General features: G+C 54.4%; 2 protein-coding genes across 4 annotated transcripts; one reads left to right on the forward strand and one right to left on the reverse strand.

Moving 5' to 3' along the window:
* Positions 1-3749: 3749 nt before the first annotated feature.
* On the reverse strand, positions 3750-19492 carry GUK1 (guanylate kinase 1). 2 transcript variants are annotated; one of them, XM_082330358.1, is made up of 9 exons: positions 19409-19482; positions 16094-17051; positions 13106-13219; positions 11276-11317; positions 9990-10086; positions 6392-6530; positions 4708-4792; positions 4313-4398; positions 3750-3881 (listed from the first exon to the last, which is right to left on the reverse strand). In XM_082330358.1, the coding sequence occupies exons 3-9, from the start codon at positions 13215-13217 to the stop codon at positions 3846-3848; spliced, it is 597 nt and encodes a 198-aa protein (XP_082186484.1). In that variant the 5' UTR covers positions 13218-13219; positions 16094-17051; positions 19409-19482; the 3' UTR covers positions 3750-3845. The 2 variants fall into 2 exon arrangements, with proteins under 2 accessions (XP_082186484.1, XP_082186483.1); XM_082330357.1 differs by lacking the exon at positions 16094-17051 and having other exon boundaries at positions 19409-19492.
* Positions 19493-19533: 41 nt separating this feature from the next.
* MRPL55 (mitochondrial ribosomal protein L55) lies at positions 19534-20965 on the forward strand. Of its 2 annotated transcripts, none has more exons than XM_082310806.1 (4): positions 19534-19566; positions 20294-20392; positions 20534-20717; positions 20784-20965. In XM_082310806.1, exons 2-4 carry the CDS (start codon positions 20367-20369, stop codon positions 20925-20927), a joined length of 354 nt encoding a protein of 117 aa, XP_082166932.1. In that variant the 5' UTR covers positions 19534-19566; positions 20294-20366; the 3' UTR covers positions 20928-20965. The 2 variants fall into 2 exon arrangements, with proteins under 2 accessions (XP_082166932.1, XP_082166931.1); XM_082310805.1 differs by having other exon boundaries at positions 19547-19612.
* Positions 20966-21020: the final 55 nt, after the last annotated feature.

Here is a 21020-nt window from a genome sequence, read left to right on the forward strand (position 1 = left end):
CATGGAAGCTGGAAAATCAGGGCTGCTTCCAAAAGCACCGAGATGCCAAGAAAAGCCACGGCAAGGAAAAGTCTCTGGACCATGGGATCATCGGTGGGGTGCGATGCTGGAAGGAGCCACGGGCAGATGGGCTTTGGGCTAATTTTCGTTGTTTGAAGCTATCCTGGAACGTGGCTCCAGCCTCTCTGGGCTTCCCCCAGGATGATTTGGGCACTGGCTTCGGGGGCTGCCTGCCCTCCTGCATGACATCCTTCCCAGGCAGCATGTCGGTGCCGCCGGGTCGGAGCGGAGGTCACCTCTGCCGCTACAGCCACCAACCCCACGTTCGCCCCTTGAAGGGGTTCCTTCTATTGCCAAAACACCTTGAATGAACAGGAGAGTGGGAAAAGCAATCAGCTCCTGCCCCAAAAGCGGCGTGTCAGCCCGGATTCAGCAAAAACCACAAGAGCAAGACTGCAAAGCTCTTGCTCTGAAGCAAAAGTGCTACAGGGATTTATTATTTTTTGGGCATTGGCTCCAAAATATCCTCAGCCCCAGCCAGGGAGAGCCCCCGAGGCAAGTTTTGCCCCAGCTCTTCCCCAGCGTGGCTCCTCGCATCGCCCCACGCACCCTTCTCATGGGGATTAGCCTTCCTCCCTCCCCCAGCATCCTCCTCCTGCAGGGATGCAGGATGAGGAGCTGCCGCACTTCCCAAAGCATCTCACAGAGCTGAAAAAAGCTGAAATCCATTCAATGTTATCCCAGTCTGATGGATCAGTGAAGAAAAAAAAAAATATATATATATAAACCCCCTTTTTGCGATATTTCTGCCCATTCTTTCACTTGGGGGTACCCCAAGATGGAGCAGCAGGAGTCACAGCCACCCTTGGGGGGAGAAATTCATCCCCGTGGTCCCCCACAGCCAGGTGACGAGGTTAACGGCTGTTGGGAGAGCTAAATAAAGCCACAATTGACAGTGTTAGCTTCCTCTTGTCCTTCACCTTGCCCACCTTCACCCCAAAACACCCCAAATCGGTTGGTACGTTCAGCACCTTCCTGCCTGGAAGATCTCCTAGGTGGGAAATCGGGCCCCCGCCAGGACCAGCGTCCTTAATCCCAGAAAAGCCCTGGGCAGGGAGACCGCTGTCCCCTCACTTTGCCACAGTCGGATCCCTCGATCCCATCCCCAGTCCCACATCGAGCGCCGGGAGCCATCGTTCGCAGTTGTGGAGGACCCTGGACCACAGCAGGGTCCTTGCTTGCCCCAGGGATGCTGGGGTGGCTGCGTTCCCAGCGAGCCGGTACCGAAAATACGGATCCGGAAAGGTATTTATGTTTGCAAATGCAATTAATAAAATAGACGTCCCATTTCGAGGAGGCAGAAATTAAACCCATTTCAACAGGTGCCTTTGCCCACCCCATTACAAGATTCGATGTGCAGCATGGCCCCTGCAAAACGCCAAACACTGAGAGGGGCACGGCTGCCAAAAACGACTCGCCAGAGCTGCTCAACAGCCACCTCACCCGCTCGGCGACCAGCCCGGCTCCGGCAACCCGCTCCCGGTCCCTCCGCCACCCATCGCCGTCCCGACGGCCACCCCGTCACCTCGCGTTAGTGCCGGGCATCCAGGCGTTCACCGCTTCGGTCCGTCAGACGCAGCGGCAGCCGCTAAAAGCGGGTCACCCGATAAAGGGCGGGTTATTTAGGACTTCCCTCTCCGTTACCGCCAGGGAAAGGGGACGCAAGTCATCGAAATTACTTCCCCCCCCCCACCCCCATTTTCCAAGCACTGGATGAAGCATCGTCCCTTCCCGCTGCCGGGTGTCACTCACCTCTCCCGGCGGGAGACCCGAAGGCCGGGCTGGGGGCTGGCAGCCGCAGGGCTCTCGGGGCGCTGGCGGGAGGGCTGAGCAGGCAGTGCCCGGGCGTTTCCATCTGGCGACAGCACCGCCAGTCCCACGCGGTGGCCGGCGACCACCGGACTGAGGCCAGCGCCGCGTCCTGCAGCTCGGCGGTCTGCCGCTCCGCAGCGCGGGCCCCGCGCGCTTTCCTGCTGTCATTTCTGCCATCTAGAGGGGATGTTTCCCCATTGCAAACGCGTCCCTCAAAACATAAAACCCCACGATTCAGGAGAAGAAAAAAAAAAATATAACAGTCCATCACTCACCACTGCAGGATGAGCCTGGCCGCAGCGATTCAGACCGTCAGGACGGGGAAAGCCAGGTGCTGTGAAGCAGGTGCACCCCCAGAAAATTTCTGGGGAGCATTTTTTCCTGCTCGTTTAACCAAAGCTAGAACCTTGCAACACGAAGCTCGTGACAACAGAAAGGAGGATTTCACAGTATGATCTATAAGATATATTTAAAACACCCAAACAAAGGCAAATGGTCAAAATAATCATCAAATTTCATCTTTTGAAATGCAAGCGAGGTACTGAAAGGATTGCCCAAGGTCTGGTTCTGCCTATTGGTGTCCACAACGTGGAGGATGGAGCTTGGTAAATTAGGATCATAGAATCATTCAGGCTGGCACGGAGCTGGACTGAGAGGCGTGCTGGAGCAGAGCAGCTGGGTAAACTGGAGAGATGGGATACGAAGAGGATGAAACCCAAGAGTTGAGTTTAAGGTACAACCATCCCCCGGGAAGACGTGGTTTTGGTGAGGAAATATCACAGCGTGGCATCGCACGGTGCAGCCGCTGGCGCTCTGGGTTGGGTTTGGGGGGAGGCGGCTCTGCGGGGCTCACCGTTTCTTGAGGCTCAAACGCAAACCGCCTGCGCCCTCCGGGACAAGAGGCTCTGGGCCGAGCGACCCTGCGAGACGTTAAGGCTGAAGAAAGCTGGGGAGACGAAGCGCAAAGCACCCTCCCAGCCCCAGTCAGGCAAAGCTCTCCACGTCTCAAGCCAGAGACCAGGACGAGGGACAGTGGCTGGATCAAATGGATCCCTCCTAGGAGAAGGGATTTATTGCTGCCCTCAAGCACGTCATTCAAAAAGGCTGCACAGCTCGGAAAAGAAATCTCTTCTCCAACCTGTAGGTATAAGAGCGTCTAAAAATCTACCTGCACCTAACTCAAGCGGAACAACAAGTGGATGTGAATTACGAGATCGCTGCCAGGGTGGCAGAGGGGAGGAGAAGCTCACAGTACTTTTCCTCCAGAAAAAAGGAGCGCGGATAGATCATATCCTGCAGCCGGTCCCTTCTCTTGGCTTATTAAACAAAGCCGCCGGTTCCCAAGGACTGCGGCGAGAGCAGCTGCGCCGTGCTGATGCGCTGCTCTGCCCCAGCGACACAACAAAACAGCGCAGAGGCTGAGGGCGGCAGGCACAGATGGTGGGAAACGCCCGGAGGAGCCGTAGCCGGGTCTGCAAAAGGAAGCAGGAACCAGAGGGAGCAGGAGGATGCCAACACTTGTGGCAATCAGGTGCCAGTAAAGATGGGAGCCCCTCTCTCTGCAGGTGGAAGCGGGCGTCACATCGACGTCGCTCCCTTCTGCGAGCGGCACTAGCTGGGCGCAACGCGTACCTCCGCAAAGACCGCAGCGGGATCGCGAGGCGCGGGCCGGGGCCGCAGCTGCCCAGGCAGCTCCTCTCCAGCCTGGCAGCACGGCTCTGCCCTTCGGCAGCCGATGCCGCACAGTCGCTCCCGAAGCATCCGCCTGCGGTACCAACCTGGGAGAGCCCACGCCGAGCGCGTGGCGAACAGAAACACAAGCGTGACCGGGTTTCGTTTTCTTTCCTTTTAATAGAAACATCCTAGAGTAACTTGGGAGGAGGATCAGCCTAAAGGGAATGTCTCTCGGAATAAAATGGCGTGACGTGCTTCGGGAATGATGTGCAAAGTTAAAACGTCCAAGCAAGCTCAGCTCAGGACTTCCTGGATTCTTGGGTCTTCTTGATTTCCTGCAAGGAGATCAGGAAAACAACTGAGCGTCTGCCGCTCTGTGGGAACACCTCATAGTTTCACAGCTCTGGAGACCATGAGCCATCATCTCCTCAGACCAGCTCCACAGCATCACAGGACCAAGGCCGGGGTTTACGCACGAGCCTTTAGGGACAAGGCGAGGTTTGGAAGGTTTGATCCCCTTCCACACTGTCCAGGGATGTATGTTGATTCTGCCCAGCATCGCGCTGGATCCGTTTCCCGCTCTTAGGCCGCTGATCCATCATTGCTCGTACGTGATCTGTGCTCAACTATGTCACTCAGCAGCTCAAAATAGATCAAGCGTGGGCATGTGGTCACAATTCTGTGGCTGCCTACAGACCCTCCCCTGCTCAGCCCAGACGTCACGCCTGCCCGGGGAGCGAGGCAGAAAAAGCCCCAAACGACTCACCTCCAGGAGTATCTCCTTCAATTCGGAATAGGCTTTTTCTAAATCATCGTTAATAATGACCAAGTCAAACAGGCCAGGCTCTTTACCTAGGGAAGGAGGTGAGGACAGAGTTAGAGGAGAACGTGTTCCCTCCCGGTGGCATCTCTCGTGCACGACCCGAGTTCCTGTGGCATTTTAATATCATCATTTCAGCCACTGATAACACGCTTCTCTGCCAAGCGCCCACAAGGAACGGCGGTGGGAAACGATGCAGTACGGCGCTTAGATGAAACTCAGCTGATGGCCGAGCCCTGCCAGCACTCCCTGGAGGACACACGTCAGGCGTTCGTGCAAAAAAGCAGCTCCTGAATCACCAACGCACCCCCCCGCCCTGCACACAAGGCCCCTGGACTTACTAAGTTCCAAATCTACGCGGGCTGCAGTCAAACGCTTCAGTAAACTTTCTTCTGTCTCAGTCTTTCGATCACGTAGTCTTTTTTCCTAAATCCAATGACAAACATATTAAAGAAACGCGTGTTCCAAACGCTGCCCGCAGAAGCCACTGCCCACCCCGCGCACCAGTGCTGTCGGCCGTTAGCTACTGCCGGTGGCCACGGGCACGCGAGGTAACACTCTGCAAAGGGCGAGGGGCCACATTCAGTTTGGCTCAAGATCTCTCTGGGTTTTCACTCAAGATCTCCTACCCTGAGCTCAGGTTCCCGGTCTCTTTCCCACTCCACATATATTTTTTTTTTTTGCAGGTACTGCTGGGAGATGAAATCTCTCCGCTGGGCTCTGGCAGCTGGTGCTGCTGGCTTCCTCCTCCACAAACTCAATGAGAAGCATAGACTGCCCGATCTACTGAGAGCAAGAGGGGAGAGCCAGAAGTCATGGGCTTCTCTGCCATGGACTCCTTGCATGGCTTCAGCAAGGTGCACATGTTGGTAGACGAAAAGCTGGCCATGAGCCGGCAATGTGCGCTGGCAGCCCAGCAAGCCAAGCGTCTCCTGGGCTGCAGCCCCTGCAGCGTGGGCAGCGGGGCGAGGGAGGGGATTCTGCTCTGCTCTGGGGAGACCCCCCTGGAGCCCTGCGTCCAGCTCGGGGGTCCTCAGCACGGGAAGGACATGGAGCTGTTGGAGCGGGGCCAGAGGAGGCCACAGAAATGGTCAGAGGGCTGGAACATCTCTGCTGTGAGGACAGGCTGAGAGCTGGGGGTGTTCAGCCTGGAGAAGAGAAGGCTGCGGGGAGACCTTAGTGCAGCCTTTCAGTACTTAAAGAGGGCCTACAAGAAAGATGGGGACAGACTTTTTAGCAGGGCCAATACCGATAGAACAAGGGGGAATGGTTTTAAACTAAAAGAAGGTAGATTCAGACTGGATATAAGGAAGGAATTTTTTACCATGGGGGTGGTGAAACACTGGCCCAGGTTGCCCAGAGAGGTGGTAGATGCCCCATCCCTGGAAACACTCAAGGCCAGGCTGGATGGGGCTCTGAGCAACCTGATCTGGTTGGAGATGTCCCTGCCCCTTGCAGGGGGGATGGACTGGATGGGCTTTAAAGGTCCCTTCCATCCCAAAGCATTCTGTGACGCTCTGCGTGTCTGCATCCCTCCCTGAACTGTGCCAGTGATTTCACTTCTCCCAGAGGCACACTACGATATTATATAGGGCCCCATAAGACCAGAGGGGTATAGGATTTCTGGCGCTGCGGAGAACCACCCTCCCTCGGTTTAACTTTAATATCTGGAGGCAAGTCTGAGCTCAAAAATCTCCTTCTCTCCCCAGCATAAGCACAACTAATGACTTTTATGGCTGGCCACACTGCAACAGAGTCTGTAACCCAACGCAGGCAAACACGCCAAGGTGTGGGAACTGTCCAGGAGGGACAGAAAAAACAGGGCACAGGAAGATTTATCCCTGGGAGCCAGAGGCTGGGGAGTTTGACTGGGCAGAGGTAACTGCACTCAGAAACATCCTCCCACCCTATTCTACGGCCCTTAAAAACACACAGATGAATCAACGAGGGGGGAACTCCCATCGCTTCAGAGCAAGACGCTGATTACCTCTAACTGCCTAACGGCAAAGGAAGGCGGTCGCTCACCAAGATGTCTATGGACGGGGGCTGCACGGAGATGTAGATGGGGTTCAGGTCTGTCCTCTTGATGTTCTTCACGCCCTGGATGTCGATGTCAAGGACGCAGATCTGGTTCTGGGCCTGAACAGCCTGCACCGCACCTTTACTGGGGACAGAGCAAAGAGGGAAGGGGTCGGTGTCCAGCCATAGCAGCGGGGGGTTGGTGTGTCCCCCTCCAGGGGCAGCTCTTCACCTCACAGGGCTGCCCTGTGCCCAAACTGCAGCAGGAGAGAAGAGAGAGCCTGCACTGCTCTTGCTAAACAGTTTCTCTTTCCCCAAGCATCCCCTGGGTCCCTGGGGCAGAGCAGGGACCTGCTGTCTCCTGCTAGAGAGGCTGGCAAAACCACGATGGAAGGTGTGGAAACGGATAATGTGCGGAAACGGATGATGTGCAACTATCCCCTGAGCAGCGTGGATCAGGTATGGTCTGTGAAGTTCCTGCCTTCGACAAACACAGGAGCAACCTTCACCACAGAAACACTGAGAACTTCCCTTCTCCACAGATCCACTGATTTCTGTACCGATGCACTCTCCTGAAGGATGCTTGATGAAGATGGATGGTCCTGCCTGGGTCGCAAGATGCACAATTAAGAAAATATTTCTTAAGTGGTGGTTCTCGTATGTCATTAAAGACAGTATCTCTTCCCCAACATGGGGGAATTGCCTCAAGCTTGTTCCCAAACGCCTACAATTCTCCCTTGAAAAGCAGCAACGCCAACTCTCTCCTGGTGCACTGGAGGTACCTGGACTACTTAGGGGGTAGCAGCCCTCTCGGGAGGCTTTTCAGTGCTGGGTACAGATTCTCCTTCAAGCCAGGGCTCCATGGTATGATGGACAGTGTGGAGAGAAGCCCTGCCAGAAGCTCAGAGGTGGCACTGCAGGTTTTGAGGTCGTGCAATGGGAGCAGATATTAAGAGAAAACACTGCCCTACAGCCAGCCTCCAACTTGCTTGATTCCCTGCCCGTACCCAGGGCACCTCTTTGGACCTCACCTTGTCACCCTGCCCCACCAAGGTTTGCTCCCTGATGCCTTCTGCAAAGATCTGCTGAAAACAGACTGCCCTAAACAAATGCTCTTGTGCTGTCCTACACCCCAGGAAAGGGGAGTCACAGCTCCAGCGAAACAGGATTCAGGATGCCCAGCTCTCCTCCCACAGCTCTCACCAGCCCCGCTCCTGGCTGTGCCAGCTGGAGAAGACAGGGTCTTCACCGGCACAGAGGGAAAGCACCCACGGGTGTCACGCAGCAGCTGCTTGCGGCCCCGGCGCTGCTGCTGTTAGGGTGTGAGGAGAGGAAGATGTGACAGCACAGACGGAGAGTCCTGAACCCACGGGTGCCACGGCTGCAAACACAGCCGCAGAGGACAGAGGCAGCACAAGCAGAAGGTGCCTCTTGGAGGAACAGGGAGCAGAGCCGAGATGGGGAAAGCTGTAAAGACTTCTGGGAGCCTGCAAGCCCAGAAAAGCCCCAGCAAACAGAGATGAGCAGTGGAGCAGCCCGACACGGCGGTGCTGTGAGCTCCTCACGCAGGACAGTGACGGAGAGCGGGCAGACAGGCAGCCTCGGGGGCAAATCTACAAAAACTCCCCAAAATGGCTTGGTTTGCCTTGTGAGAGCCGCAGGCTTCATCTGGTATCACCAGGTATCAACTAACGCCCACTACAACCCATCTACAAAGAGCCAGCAGCTCTCAGAGCCCCAAGGAAGAGACCCCATGCCTGCACTCTGATTTCAGCCTCTAATTTAAGGCAGCTTCAAAGAGATTCTGGTTTCTGTGGGCGGGACTCAGTGCTATCCCGCAGACAGAGCCCTTTCAGGGCTCTTAAATTAAGCAATTAATTTTTAGGTATTCGTTATTATTAGCTGACGGGATTTAGGGAGCAGAAAGGATAGGCGAAAACTTCAACTATTCTGATAAGCATGAGGGACTCTCCCCATTTTATCACACATCTGATTAGAAACATCCTTAGGCACTTGTAGAGGAAACACAGGCTTGGAGAGTTTCTGTATTTATTTTGTTTGCAAACTGGTCTTTATTGCTGAGATGGGTTTGGGCTGATTTCAGCCTCTCACCCTGCAATGCCCACCACCAGAGGCAGAGCACAGGCAGTGTGAACAAGCAGAGGGGACCAAAGATGAAAGTGAGGGCCAGGGAGAAAAGCACCTCAGAAATAAACCCAAGCACATCCTTTAATTTGGTTGAAGTATCAAATTCCTGGAAATTTCAAGGAAATTGTCTGAGGAGAGATGTCTTCTCAGCACCCACCCTGGGGAAAAGGCACCAAAATCAACTCTACCTATGTATCAGACATCAGAAAGCAGCCGTCTCCTCCACGCTGCAGCCGGCTGGATTAAGGAGGACACATGTGAAGGGACAAAGCCTGTCCTACACAGGATGAAGCCAGGGATTAAGGAGCTTGAACTTGGCTTCTCCTTGGTGCTGTGTATTTGGAAGATGAGCTGTCAGGCTTCGCTTCTCTTGCCAAACCAGTGACACTGGAAGTAGCAAGGCCAGAGGAGGGGACTGTGCTTCTCCATCAGCCTCAGAGGGAGCACGGCCAGACCCCCGCGAGGCTGCCCTTCGCTGCGGTGACAGCAGCGACGCCTCTGCATGTCACATTAAAACAGCTACGTTACTGAAATGCAAAATCACCGACCGTTCCTTCAGAGCTGTACACCTACAGCACGCTCAGCCTGGGGGCCTTACGTTGGCACCTCCCGTAAGGACACCATCCTCAGAAGCTAACTTTGCCATCTCCAAAAAATCCTCAAAAAAGCACATTCAGCTCCTTAAGAAATGTAAGTCTTCCTGAAAAGCGTTCCAGGCAAATTTCTTTAATGCAACTAATTAAACATCTCAGGGAACATTTAACTCTCCTCCTTAGCAGGTCCTTTACTGTAGTGCCACAATTTTCTCGCAGTAATTACATAAGATATCTGACCTCTAATTAACATTGCAGCTTAATGTTTTATTGATCATTGGCTCCAACGCCCAGGACAACGCTATTTTAAAATCCACCTAACTCTTTAACCCCAGTTAAGGCTGCCATGCGATTTATCTATTCATAAGCAGCCACTTTACCAAGGCAGCATGCATCCTTGCTTCACAACAGCCAACACAGACATCGTCACTTCTGCTCCTGAATTCACCGTATTCAGACCATTAGGTAACGCAGGGATCGTGAGAGTAAGTCTCCATTCTGCCCACTACTCTCTGCAAGCACTTGGAAAATAAGGAGCATAAATAGTCTGTGAAAATCACCCCTGCGCAAGAAAAGTGTTAAGCAAATGAACTATTTCAGCAGCCCTCAAACACTGGAGGCTATAGAGAATCTCATAACGCAACGATGATTAATTATGATGAGCTAACTCTCTGCAAGAGTTAATTTTGCCGTCTTAATAAAGCTGACAAGGACCCTGCTCTCAAATGAAAGGCTTTGCTTATGGCAAGAATCTGTGTGTTTGGGGGAAAACAGTGTCACTAAGGTAAAATATTTTTTCCTTCACCATCATCTCAGCTCCCAGCACCAGCCGGTTCAGCAGCGACAGCGGCTGAACTGCATACCTCGTCCCGTACATATTTCCAGAGAACTCTGCGTGCTCGATGAATTCACCAGCATCGATTTCTTTCTGCATTTCCTCTCTGGTCACAAAGTGGTAATCTGGATAGGGAAAACAGGAAAAAGAACCAGAAATTAACCGCTTTGAAGGTTTCCTGGTCAAAATGACACCCGTGGGTGCTTAGGGGAGAAGCACCTTAAAATCTGCTTTGGAAAATGTTGGCAGACGACAGCTGTCTACTTCCTAATTACTGCATAATTACTGCTGCATACAGCATCCCCTCTCCACACCGATTGCCCAGACACCTGCTCAAAATGGTTTGGAGCTTTCTGTGCGGCCAGACATGCTGCTGGGCTCCCTTTTTCATACCCTTCCCCTTGCTGGTGCAGGGGGAAGCTCCCCCCCTGCTCCCCACAGGTGTGGGACACATTACAGCAGGACTGCCAAGGCCCTCAATTTGAAAGCATTTATGATTAAAGACTAGAACGGGATGAGAGGGAAAGGGAGATAAAAGGGAACATCAAAACCAAGCAAACTAAAAAGGAATGTTTCTCTATCTTTTGTTAAAATTCCTCCCTTTCACTTCAGAGTGAAAACTGCCGTCGGAAATTAAGTGCAAACCTCATTTGATTCTTTCTGAAATATGCAAACAGACCAGAAAACAGAAAAGCGGCTGGCCAGCTGCACACAAGCTATTCGTACAGGCAAAGGCATCTCATTAAGCAGCTGCATTTTCCAAAGCAGCGTGCGTTTGAGGTACCTCACCAGAGCTACCTGACACTTTGAAAACCAAGCCACTCAACGACCAAGGACGGACCATGGCGCTTAAACGGGAGAGCCCCGCTTTGAAAACCCGGGCCAGCGAGTCACAGAGATGGCGCCTAGAAAAGGAAACCGGCAGCACAGGCGCTGCCTCTGTTAACATTTCATCACTTAATTAAATTTGGGGGTTGTTCTGCCAAATCCGTCCCTCTTTGTTATCTTTTCACCAATGCATGGCAAATGCTGTGGAACAGCGGTAAATGGCTACGGTCTCATTGCCACTGAGATAAAGAACAAAAGCGCTTGTATATATGCATGTTTATATACACATATACATGTATATATACACAGTCTCAAATATATCCTTACTGAATGTCTGCCTGAGGAAATGCACCCTATAAACATAAACGTGGGACTAGCTTATCTGCCAGCGGGGATTCATGCGTGCACTTCACATAAAAACTTAAAATTTTTCAGAGGAATTATTTGCCGAGTTTGATGAGACAGGCCCAACTGTAACACACTCACCTTTGCCATTCACTTCTCCGGGTCTTGGCTGCCTTGTGGTATCTGTAAGCAAAAAACAGCTTTGTAAATTTTGTAGATCACCCAAGGAAGTAATAGCATCAAAGAAATAAAAGCGCGTACGCAGCCGATTAACCAAATCACGTAGTAAGCTGATCCTCTATCTAAAATGATCAAAGCTTCTGGAATCAGCTGGCGTAACACACAACGACACGCAGGATTGGCCTTTAATCGAGGAATCCCAGATAATCTGAAAACAATCAATTAAGATGGTTAGGGGCCGAGCGGTCAGTGCGGGACTTAGCAGGCTGGGCTTAGTTTTAAGCTCTGCTACAGCCTTCCTGTGGAATCCTACGCACATTATTTGGACCTCAGTTCAGGGGAATTAGTGGTGCCCTACTTCGCAGAGTTATCTTCACTTTAAAAGATTGTGCGGCACCTACGTAGGTGCTTAAAATAGCCAGATTTAATGAGTAAGGGCAAACTCCTGCATAAGGTAGGTGAATAAACCGGACAGCCTTTGAACCCTGTTGGAAGTTGTTCAAACTAGTATTATTTTAAGCACGTGCTCTGCAAACCAAAAAGGAGCTGATGGTCATCATGGAGGGCAACACTGATTATTTTATTTAGGACTGGCAGGAGTTAACCTAACGCGGGAGGGCTCTGATCACCTGTTAAGTTTTTATAAAGCACCAGTTGCCAAGGTCTGAGTGGCCTATGGAGATTTAGGAAAAAAAACCCTTGGGGAAAGGGGTAAGATTTAGTTTGGAGTGAGATGAGAGATTCAGTTGATTCAAGAGCATAGGATGAAACAAAAGGAAAGATAATTTTAAGGTTTTTTTCATCTCCAGTAACATTCAATTTTCAAACATCCAGTATCCACTCTTTCATGGTGGAACGAATCCACATCTCACAGATCTCAAAGCAAGGATTTCACTTGAAGCATCCAAAGCGTTAGGACAGTAAAAAAAATTTTGGTAACGTACTTGCAAAGGTAACACCTTGCAGAGCTCCAGGGAAAAACCAGGCAAACGAGCTGCCGACACAGCCCAGGCTCTGTGGGTAACCTTTAAGGTGCCGCTCAAGAAAAAGGAAACTAAATTAGTATTGCAAAAGGCAAGCTGCCTGAAGAAAACTCCCTGCGCTTACTCTGTTGTGGACGCAGGAGGAGTTGAGCACTGCCTGCAGGCGGGCGTGAGTGGACCGAGCTGGCCGGCCAGGGGTTATTTTCACATTACAGGGAGCCATCCCAGGTAGAACAAAAGGACCCTTGGCCAGCGCTTAGTGACCGACGTAAAAAAAGTCAACAAACCACCAGAGCGAGGGCGGGAGGACGAACGCGCACAGGTGATGGGGCGAACAGTTTCACTGACTGAGCCGGTAACGAGATGGGCTTCACAAAACTCTTTAATTTTAAATCTGAGACTCTGGTGTGCGGCCCCTGGGCTGTGAAAAGCCCCTGAGCTGTTAAAATCCCCATCAGCTCGTGCAGGTGGATGGAAAGAACTGGCTTTTGAAGCAGGGGGCGGGAGGGGCGGATTTTGCTATTTTCAGAGTCAAGAATCACTCAGAAAAATCTCATCACCTCTCTGAGCTGTGTTTAGAGGTGTGGGGAGTCACCAGACCTGGAAAGGGTGCTATTTCCAGACAATACCAGTAGTAAAAGGCATCCTGGCTTATTTAAACATCCCAAAGAGCCCACAGACAGACTAGGACACAGGCAAGCCATGGAAGCCCGTTATTTGGGGCATGAATACAGGTACAGAAGCAGGCTCTGGGCTAGCGGCCCTGAACTCCTCCGCTGCCCTTCCCCAGAGACACACAGATACTCACGGGAGACGCTGAAGCCAAAGATGTTCTCATAATCTTTAAGCAGTTTCTTTAACAAAGTGCTCTTGCCTGCACCCGATGGGCCACTCAGAACCACCGGTCTCGGTCCCTGCATGGCTAGAGAGACAGAAAAATACACGTCTGGTTAGAAACACCCATGAAAAAACACAGCTATGGATTGCCAGGCGTGCTCGGCCCCACAAAAGAGCAGCTATCCTTTACCCTTGGATACAAGTTTCTGCAGGCAAATCTGAAACGATGAGAAATCACAAGCCTGGAGCTGACAGGAGGTAACAGAGTGCAGGAAATACCAGGGAAGTTCAAAGAACTATTAAATTAGCAAACTGGCTGCAGACAGCGGGAGCTGCCACCTCTGTACTGCTGCAAAAGATCCGGGCTGGGAGCCCTAAGGACTCGGATATTGTTTTGGAAAGCAGACAACGGAGGCCACCAGCAATGCAGCAGGACGGCTTCACCTTGCTTTGCTGCTGGCGCCAATTCTTACCTGGGGAACAAATACCTCAGAGACATAAAGGACGTGTATCACCGCAGCGTGAACACTCATTCTCGAGGGACTGAGGTTAAATTCATAGGACATAACCCAAAGGAGGAGGAAACTGGGCTCCAGCTGCCACTATACTGGGATAATTCAAGCCAGCTCTGTCCTAGCTCTGTTCTCTGGGACCCAAATCCTAGGGAAAACTTTCTCCAACAAGAGGAAAATGCTGTCTGTGCCTGGTGGCATCTGGAAACATCCTGGGACATCCAGACACACTGGGCAATGCCAGCTTAATACTTGTCCTTACTGACAGAGGAACAGTCACAGACACTCCCCTCTCGTGGCGAGAGGCCTCAAGGAGTGTTTGCAGGAGATGCTGGCAAGAAAAAAGGGCAGAAATCAGCCAGCGTTACACACAGGCAGCTCCGAGCGAGGGATGGGATGCCCACGAGATCACTGCACCTCTTATGTTGCCCATTTACATCCTAACAAGTACAAACTCCGAGCCTATGACGGACAGTTAAATATTTCCAATCAGCTTGGGGATAAATATCCACACGCAAAGCCTTTATCGTAAGCAGACAACGTGCTGAAGTCTAGACCCAGAAGCCCAGCACGTCCTCCACCACTAAACCCCACAGCCTTGCAACAGCAACACAGGTGTGATCCGGGACACGGGCACGCTTCGGGGTTTATTTCCATATTTCCTGGAGCGCTAACTCCAGCTGAAGGTGTCTCGTGGTGAGAAAGAAGGGTTTGGTTCCTGGTACAGGAAAAAAAAAAGGCAGCCTGGGGCCACACAGACCTTTCTGCAGTTGTTTCTTCAGCCAGAAAGAAAAAATTGGGTGTTTTCATGTGCTTGCCCCTCTGGGGAGGGAGGAAGGTTAATTATCAACCTGTGAATAAAGAAAATCCTGTACGACAGCGCAGCGGGTACCGCTGGGGACCCTCATCCATCAACAGCAATTCAGCAGCTTCTAAACCAGAGGTGATGACAAGAGTGGGACAAACCAAACAAGCCTACTTTTTTCCTATCTAATTTCCTATCCTAATTGTTTTTACAATTACTTTCTCCAAGCAGCAAAGCCCCTGGAAATGCATTTTTTAACCTCATCGCTGGGTGCGGCCTCAGGAACAATCAGCTGACAGTATAATGCCTTTCCATTTTGAATTAGATCATAGCAATGTCACCCTGACCTTACAAATCACTTTTTAAACAGCCTTAAGCCAAATGCCGTCTCTTACAAAATCAGCCGCGGATCGTGCAGCTGGCTAATCTAGCCGTGCTGCCTCCCTGACCCCAGCCTGCGCGAGCCGGATACCTCCTCATCCCTAAATCCCTCCTGCACGGCTCTGCGATCGCGCAGACGCCTATCAGGCAGCGCCACAGCTAGCAAATCATGCGAGTTTTCCCTCCGTTCCCTGAGGATGCTTTGTACTTGTCCGAGTTTATCCAAACCTGTACGAAAGGACGGGGTATTAATACACAAAGCCTAAGCAGATGCCAGCAGCAGCTAACGTGGGTGTAAAAACACCCATGTTCAATCACCACCCAAAAGAAAACTGTCTTTTTTTATTTATGTTTTTTTTGCTGTTAGCATCCTCCAGGTGCGCAGCCCCAGAGATCCACCAGATCAGACCTCCTCTGGGGACCTCGGAGGAGCAGTCCTAGCGTACGTGCACGGCCGCGTTGCTGAATTAGGCTCCATCATCCAAAAAACACGACGAGGCCAAACAAACTCTAGGAAGTCCTTTTGGGGACCTGTCCTTTAGCACTCGAGGTTTGATAATTTCCAAATATCACAGGTTTTGGCTAAATGCTCAATACTGAAAGAGGAAAGCACGCCCTCCTGCACCTCCTCACCGGCAAAATGCTTTTCAGCGCTTGCAGCAAGGATGCAGAGGGGCCCTTGCCGAGCTGTCCAAAGCATCTCTCCCTCTCTTCTGCCGCTGCCAGCTCCTCTCACCCATATAAATAAAACGGGTGAGCCCCTAACCATGGCTTGCAAAACACTCCAGAAGAGGAGCTACACAGAATTTGTTGCGCTGCAGTCATCCCAGCGCACTTCGCAACACGTCTGCTCCCAAACGATGCTCCTTCGTGGCCAGCCGCTTTCCTCGGCCACCGCCAAAAGCCCCCCGCACGTGACATTCGGATGGCAGCACCGACCCCGTCCCGGCATTTCACAGCTTCCCCTCCACCGTGATCCGGCTGTGCCCACAAGAACTGCTCCGGACGCACAAGTCCCGGTCCCTGCCTGCAGATCCCAGCCAGGATGCTCACATCCCAGCTAGAGGGGAAAAAAAAAAAAAGCTTTCCTTTCTCCCTCCTCAAAAATTTCATCCACACTTTAGCAGGCACCGATAGCAAAAGGGGAACTTAAAGCTGCCTGAATCACGTACACTCATGTCATTCAACCCCGGACAAACCGGGAAGGGGTAAGAGGAACGGGCAGAGCGATGGCTGGGAGCAGGCTCCAACACATCCTTACCTTTTGCTTTTACTCCCTTTCAGCCAAGGTACGAAGCCCAGCTCCTCGCAGCGCCGACAGGCTCGCAACAAGAGCGAGCCGGCAGAAAGCTGGGCTATTTGTAATCTGCCTAAAGCCTTAATTACCGAGCCGCAATTTTAAGATGGCCAATGAAAACCGCTGGCTGGTCTTTAATCTCCTCTCGTGGTTTCTTCTCCGCTCCCTGCTCTCCCAGCTGGTAAAGCTGCTGACGGGTGCCGGCACGTGCCGGCCCGGCGCTTCGGCAAACAGCAAAACCGTCCCTGTCTCCGCACGTAACCTCACGGATGACACGTGCCTGCTGTCACCGACGTAAACGCGTGCCCCCAGACGCCAGGAATGGATGGGGTCTTAGACAGCATGGATGCACATCGGGCATAAAACGCAGGCTATAACACTGCTACGCTCCCGTTACACAGCCAGCGGTTGTGAGCTTGAGGCAACTCTTCCAGGAAATCCCTCAGTCTTGGTTTTAGCCAGGATTTCACCTTCTGCAGACAACGCTCCTCTTCTTTCAGACTGAAGTCTGCACAGCTGTTGCCTCCAGCCACTGCTCCGCCTCAGGCCAACGACGAGGCTACTTATCCACCACGAAGGCGACAGGGAAACTCCTTCTCTTGCCCACGCAGATCCGAACCCACGCCTCCAAACCGCGCCGGCAGCTCCGCGGTGGGACCCTGCAGGGTCTGTGCCATCCCCATGCTGGTGGTGCTTTTCGTAAGAGAGGGCATTGGAGGGGCGTCAGGGGAAGATGGAGATGTTCTCCTTTACCTTACTCCCTTTTTTCCCCAAAAATACTCAGAACTAGAGTGAGAAAAGACACAGGGGTTGCAATCACAGGTCTCCCTTCTTTGGGAAATGGGCTAAAAATAAACAAAGGGACTTGCAGGTGCTTCCTCTTCCCTCCCTCCAAACGCATCCCTTCTCTTTTGCTGGAGATCTGCAGAGGAAAACAAGACGTAATTTAGAGGGGAAAAAAAAAAAGCCCTTTCCACTGCCAGATGAAGGGGCTGGGCCCCCACGGGCGGCAGACGGCAAACACCCAGCTGGCAAACTGGGAATCTGTGCCAGCCCAGAACAAAAACACCTCCCACGGAGTGTTTTCGGAAGGCGCCCACCACCCGGCACAGTGCGGGATTTTGAGGGCAGCTGCTCAGGGACGGAGAGGTGAAGGGCGAAGACATCCTGGGAGGGTGAAGAGAAGAGACGATCTCTGCTCGGAGACGCGAGCAGCGCAGGGGTGGGAGCGGGTGCCCTCTCCTCCGCCGTCAGATTTGGTTAAACACGCGCCCTGACCCCGGGAAGCCGCTGAGGACGATGAGCCGGTCTGCACACCACCGCCGCTGCCCTCGCCGGGCTCCTCTGCTTCCCCGGCCCCCTCAAACACAGCTCCTCTCCCTCCGGCAGCCTGAAGCCCTCAAAAACCACAAGTAAAGCGCCAAAAAAGCCTGAGAAACCAGATCCGGTGGATACAGGGCTTTTTAAACCTCCTGTTGGGTTTCCCAGACCAGGAAGGCATCTGCACATTACATTTTCAAGCTGTTTGCAGCAGTAACATTACAGGTATATATTTATTTTGAGCAGAAGCTCAATTTTTTTCCCCTTTGCTCCGATTTTGGCATTTTCAGAGCAGCCAATCGGCAAATATCTAGCACAGAGCGTCTCTCACCTCCACTGGGTTACTCCTAAAATAGTTTTGGATCCAGCCTAACCACCACACATCACCGAACCCACAGCAGGCTGGAGTCGATCGGCAAGAGAGCAGCACGGCTAATTAACAAAGCTCCTCATATTTGGGGAGGTGCCACACCTGGCACTGAGGACAAACGGCCACGCAGACCCCGCCGGGCTGCAAAAAGACGAGGTGGTCACCAAAGGAGGATGCAGGAGGTTGTCACGAGGGCGAGGAACATTTCTCGGTCTGCTCCCGCCTGCTAAACTCGCCCTGGATTTCAACTGGGAGGTGGCGACGCAACCAGTAAAGCAAAGGACAGACATCACAAGAGTTAAACTTAATGCTGATTAGCAGGGAGGCTTTAAAGAGAAGGTAAAGCCCCCTTACAAAGCAGAAAAGAAGATTATAGGACAGTTTCCCTGGAGCCCCAGGAAAGGTCTCCTGGATTAGGATTATAATCCCGTTCCCTATTTTTAGCAGGTTCGGTATAAAGCTGTAACTCCCACATTTCTAAGTTTTGAGACACGTTCTGAAAACCCAGCCCAGCTACGGTAACACAACAAAGTTTAACGTTATCTGAAAGGAGGCAAACGCGCCTCGGACCCACGTTCAGTCGGGGAACGGGTGGGCGAAAGCTCCGGGGCTCCATTTGCAGTTTCCCAACACGCAGAGATCGTGCGGGACAGCCAGCGAGTTGCTTAAAATAAAGGCAATTATTTGCAGTACTGACACAGGAGCAGAGCATCCCCACCGCGGTGCCCAGAGCTGGCGGGACCGCTCAGCCACCTTTTTCCTGGAAACAATTATCTACAAAGTGCTAATTAGTCCCTCGACTGATTGGCATTGCTGGCTTTGCAGGGAGCGGTGATGCAGCAGGAGGAACGAGGCTCGCTTAAGGTCACTGCAGAACTCGGCTGGGTCCTGGCCACAGGCGAGGCCAGGAGTCGCTCCAAGACCTCGTCCTACCCCAAAACTGGACCAGTTTAACCAACCAACTGGTTTGAGCCAGTTTGCCCAGCTGGGTAGATGTCTACAGAGGCAAAGCTCAGACAGGAGTGGTTTTGCCATCCGCTTCTCCTCATCTTCGTTGTGTTTCACCGCGCAGAGCCTTGGTTTTGGATACCTGAGGGGTGCTTGCCCCCAAACCCCTGTCTTAGCTCACCGTCTCCCACGGCACCCACGAAACCCAACCGATGCAGCGTGCGAATCCCCGTTTGGCTCATCAAACTGTGGAGGGGGGACGGGGACACCTCAGAGCCCCCCCCCCCCAAGCAGCGCAGCGATGGGGACCCGGCGTGTCCGCAGGGACGGGGACAACGCCAGCCCGGCGGGCTTCCAGCCTGTCCCACCGCCGCCCTGCGTGGACAGAGCAGCACACGCAGGCACCGGACGGAGCTCAGCATCCCCATGCCGGCTAAGGGCCAGCCCCCCCCCTCAGCCTGGAGCCTCTACGGCGGGACCAGCCCCCCGGGGCCGGCCGGGCCCCCTCAGCCGAGGACGCTTGTGAGGGGCCCAGCGCGCCGCAGCCGGCCGGGCCTCACCCCCCGCGCCCCCCTCCCCAAGCCAGGACGGGGCCCTCGGGGGGTCGGGGCCCTCGGGGGGCCGGGCCCCGCCGCGCTCACCCGCCGCCCGGGCGATGGCGCCGCGCAGCCGCAGCCGCCTCATGGAGGGGGGGGATCGATCCCGGCAGCCCCCGCGCCCCTCCCGCCGCCGCCGCCGCCGCCGCCGCGCCCCCTGACGTCAGGGAGGAGGAGCGCCGCGCGGCGGAGGGCGCGGTCACGTGAGCGGAGGGCGCCGGGGCAGACCACCGGGGCGGGCAGAACCAAGTGCGGGGCGCGGGGGGGGGGGGGGCAAGGGGGGGGGCGCCTGGGGTTGAACCATGATGGAGGCGGGGGGGGGGGGAGGTCAGCGCCGGGCCGGGCTGGGCCGTGATGGGGGGGGGGGCGTTGGGCCGAACCACGGCGCGGTGGGGGAGGTGGGGGGGGCACCTTGGGCTGAACCATTGTGGGGCGGGGGGGGGCTGTGTTGGGCCGAACCACATTGGGGTGGGGGGAGGCGGTATGGAGCTGAACCATTGGCGGGGGCGGAGTGTGGGGGGGGGTGTCCGTGGTGGGGCTAAACCATGGCGGGGCCGGGGGGAGCCATCATGGGGCTGAACCATTGGCAGGGGGAGCCATCATGGGGCTGAACCATTGCAGGGGTGGGGGGAGCGATCATGGGGCTGAACCATTGGCAGAGGCGGGGGGGGCCGTTATGGGGCTGAACCATGGTGGGGATGAGGGAGCCATGATGGGGCTGAACCATGGCAGGGGCAGGGGGAACCATGATGGGGCTGAACCATGGCAGGGGCAGGGGGAGCCATGATGGGGCTGAACCATGGCAGGGGCAGGGGGAGCCGTGATGGGGCTGACAGATGATGGGGAAGGGAGCTGGGAGGCCGTGCTGCGATGGGGGCACGGGGCTGTCGCCCCCCGCCCGCCCCAGGACTGCTCCCTGTGTGTCCGCAGGAGGCTGCCTCGCCTCCCGCTCCGCCTGCCGGGGGTCTACGCGGAGGATCCGGCCTCGCTCGCCTGCACCGAGATGGCGGCTGCCGGCCGGGCGCTGAGGTGAGCATGGCGGCGGTGATGCCTGGGGAGCGGCTGGGTCCTTCGGCGACGGGGGCTGGGCCTCGTGAGGCGACGGGAGCTTCGCCTCCTCCGTCGTTTCACCCGCCGCGGCGTCCTCTCACGACCCTGCCTTCCCTGCAGCGCCCTGCCCCTCGCCGCCGTCCCCAGGCCGCCGCTCGCCGCCTCCGTCCGCGCCAACTCCAACCGCGCCTCCGTCTCCCACCTCCGCCGGCAGCTCTACGGCCGCCTCTACCCCGTCCTCCTGGTCAAAACCGACGGCTCCACCGTCCGCCTGCGCTACGGGGAGCCGAAGAGGATCCTGATGGTAAGGCGGGAGGCGGGCGGGCCGGGGACGCGGGGAGGCCCCGGGGGCTTCACGCCGTCCCCTCAGCTGCCCCTGGACAGCAGCGCGCTGCCCGAGGCGGAGCGCAAGGCCCGGCTGCGGCGGCAGTTCCCCAGCAAGCCGAAAACCGGGACGGAGGAGACCTTTGAGGGCATCGATTTGGACACCTACAAGAAGTTCTGGAAGAAATGAGCCTCGGAAATAAAATTTTTATAAAAAAAAAAAATAAAGCTGTGAAACAGTCGTCGTCGTGGTGCAGTTTTGTGGGGCTCTCCCCCCCCCCCC

This window comes from Platalea leucorodia (genome assembly GCF_965183815.1).
Source record: "Platalea leucorodia genome assembly, chromosome: 1".
NCBI lineage: Eukaryota > Metazoa > Chordata > Aves > Pelecaniformes > Threskiornithidae > Platalea > Platalea leucorodia.

Bases quoted from the DNA above. Each gene is read 5' to 3' on its own strand.
- GUK1 (XM_082330357.1), bottom strand. From the start codon at position 19,451: ATGAGGCGGCTGCGGCTGCGCGGCGCCATCGCCCGGGCGGCGG. The intron at 13,220-19,408 runs GTGAGCGCGGCG...CTGTCTCTCTAG, and splicing joins CGCCATCGCCCGGGCGGCGG to CCATGCAGGGACCGAGACCG. The intron at 11,318-13,105 runs GTGAGTATCTGT...TTTTGCTTACAG, and splicing joins CTTTGGCTTCAGCGTCTCCC to ATACCACAAGGCAGCCAAGA.
- MRPL55 (XM_082310806.1), top strand. From the start codon at position 20,367: ATGGCGGCTGCCGGCCGGGCGCTGAG. The intron at 20,393-20,533 runs GTGAGCATGGCG...CCTTCCCTGCAG, and splicing joins GCTGCCGGCCGGGCGCTGAG to CGCCCTGCCCCTCGCCGCCG. The intron at 20,718-20,783 runs GTAAGGCGGGAG...CCGTCCCCTCAG, and splicing joins AGCCGAAGAGGATCCTGATG to CTGCCCCTGGACAGCAGCGC.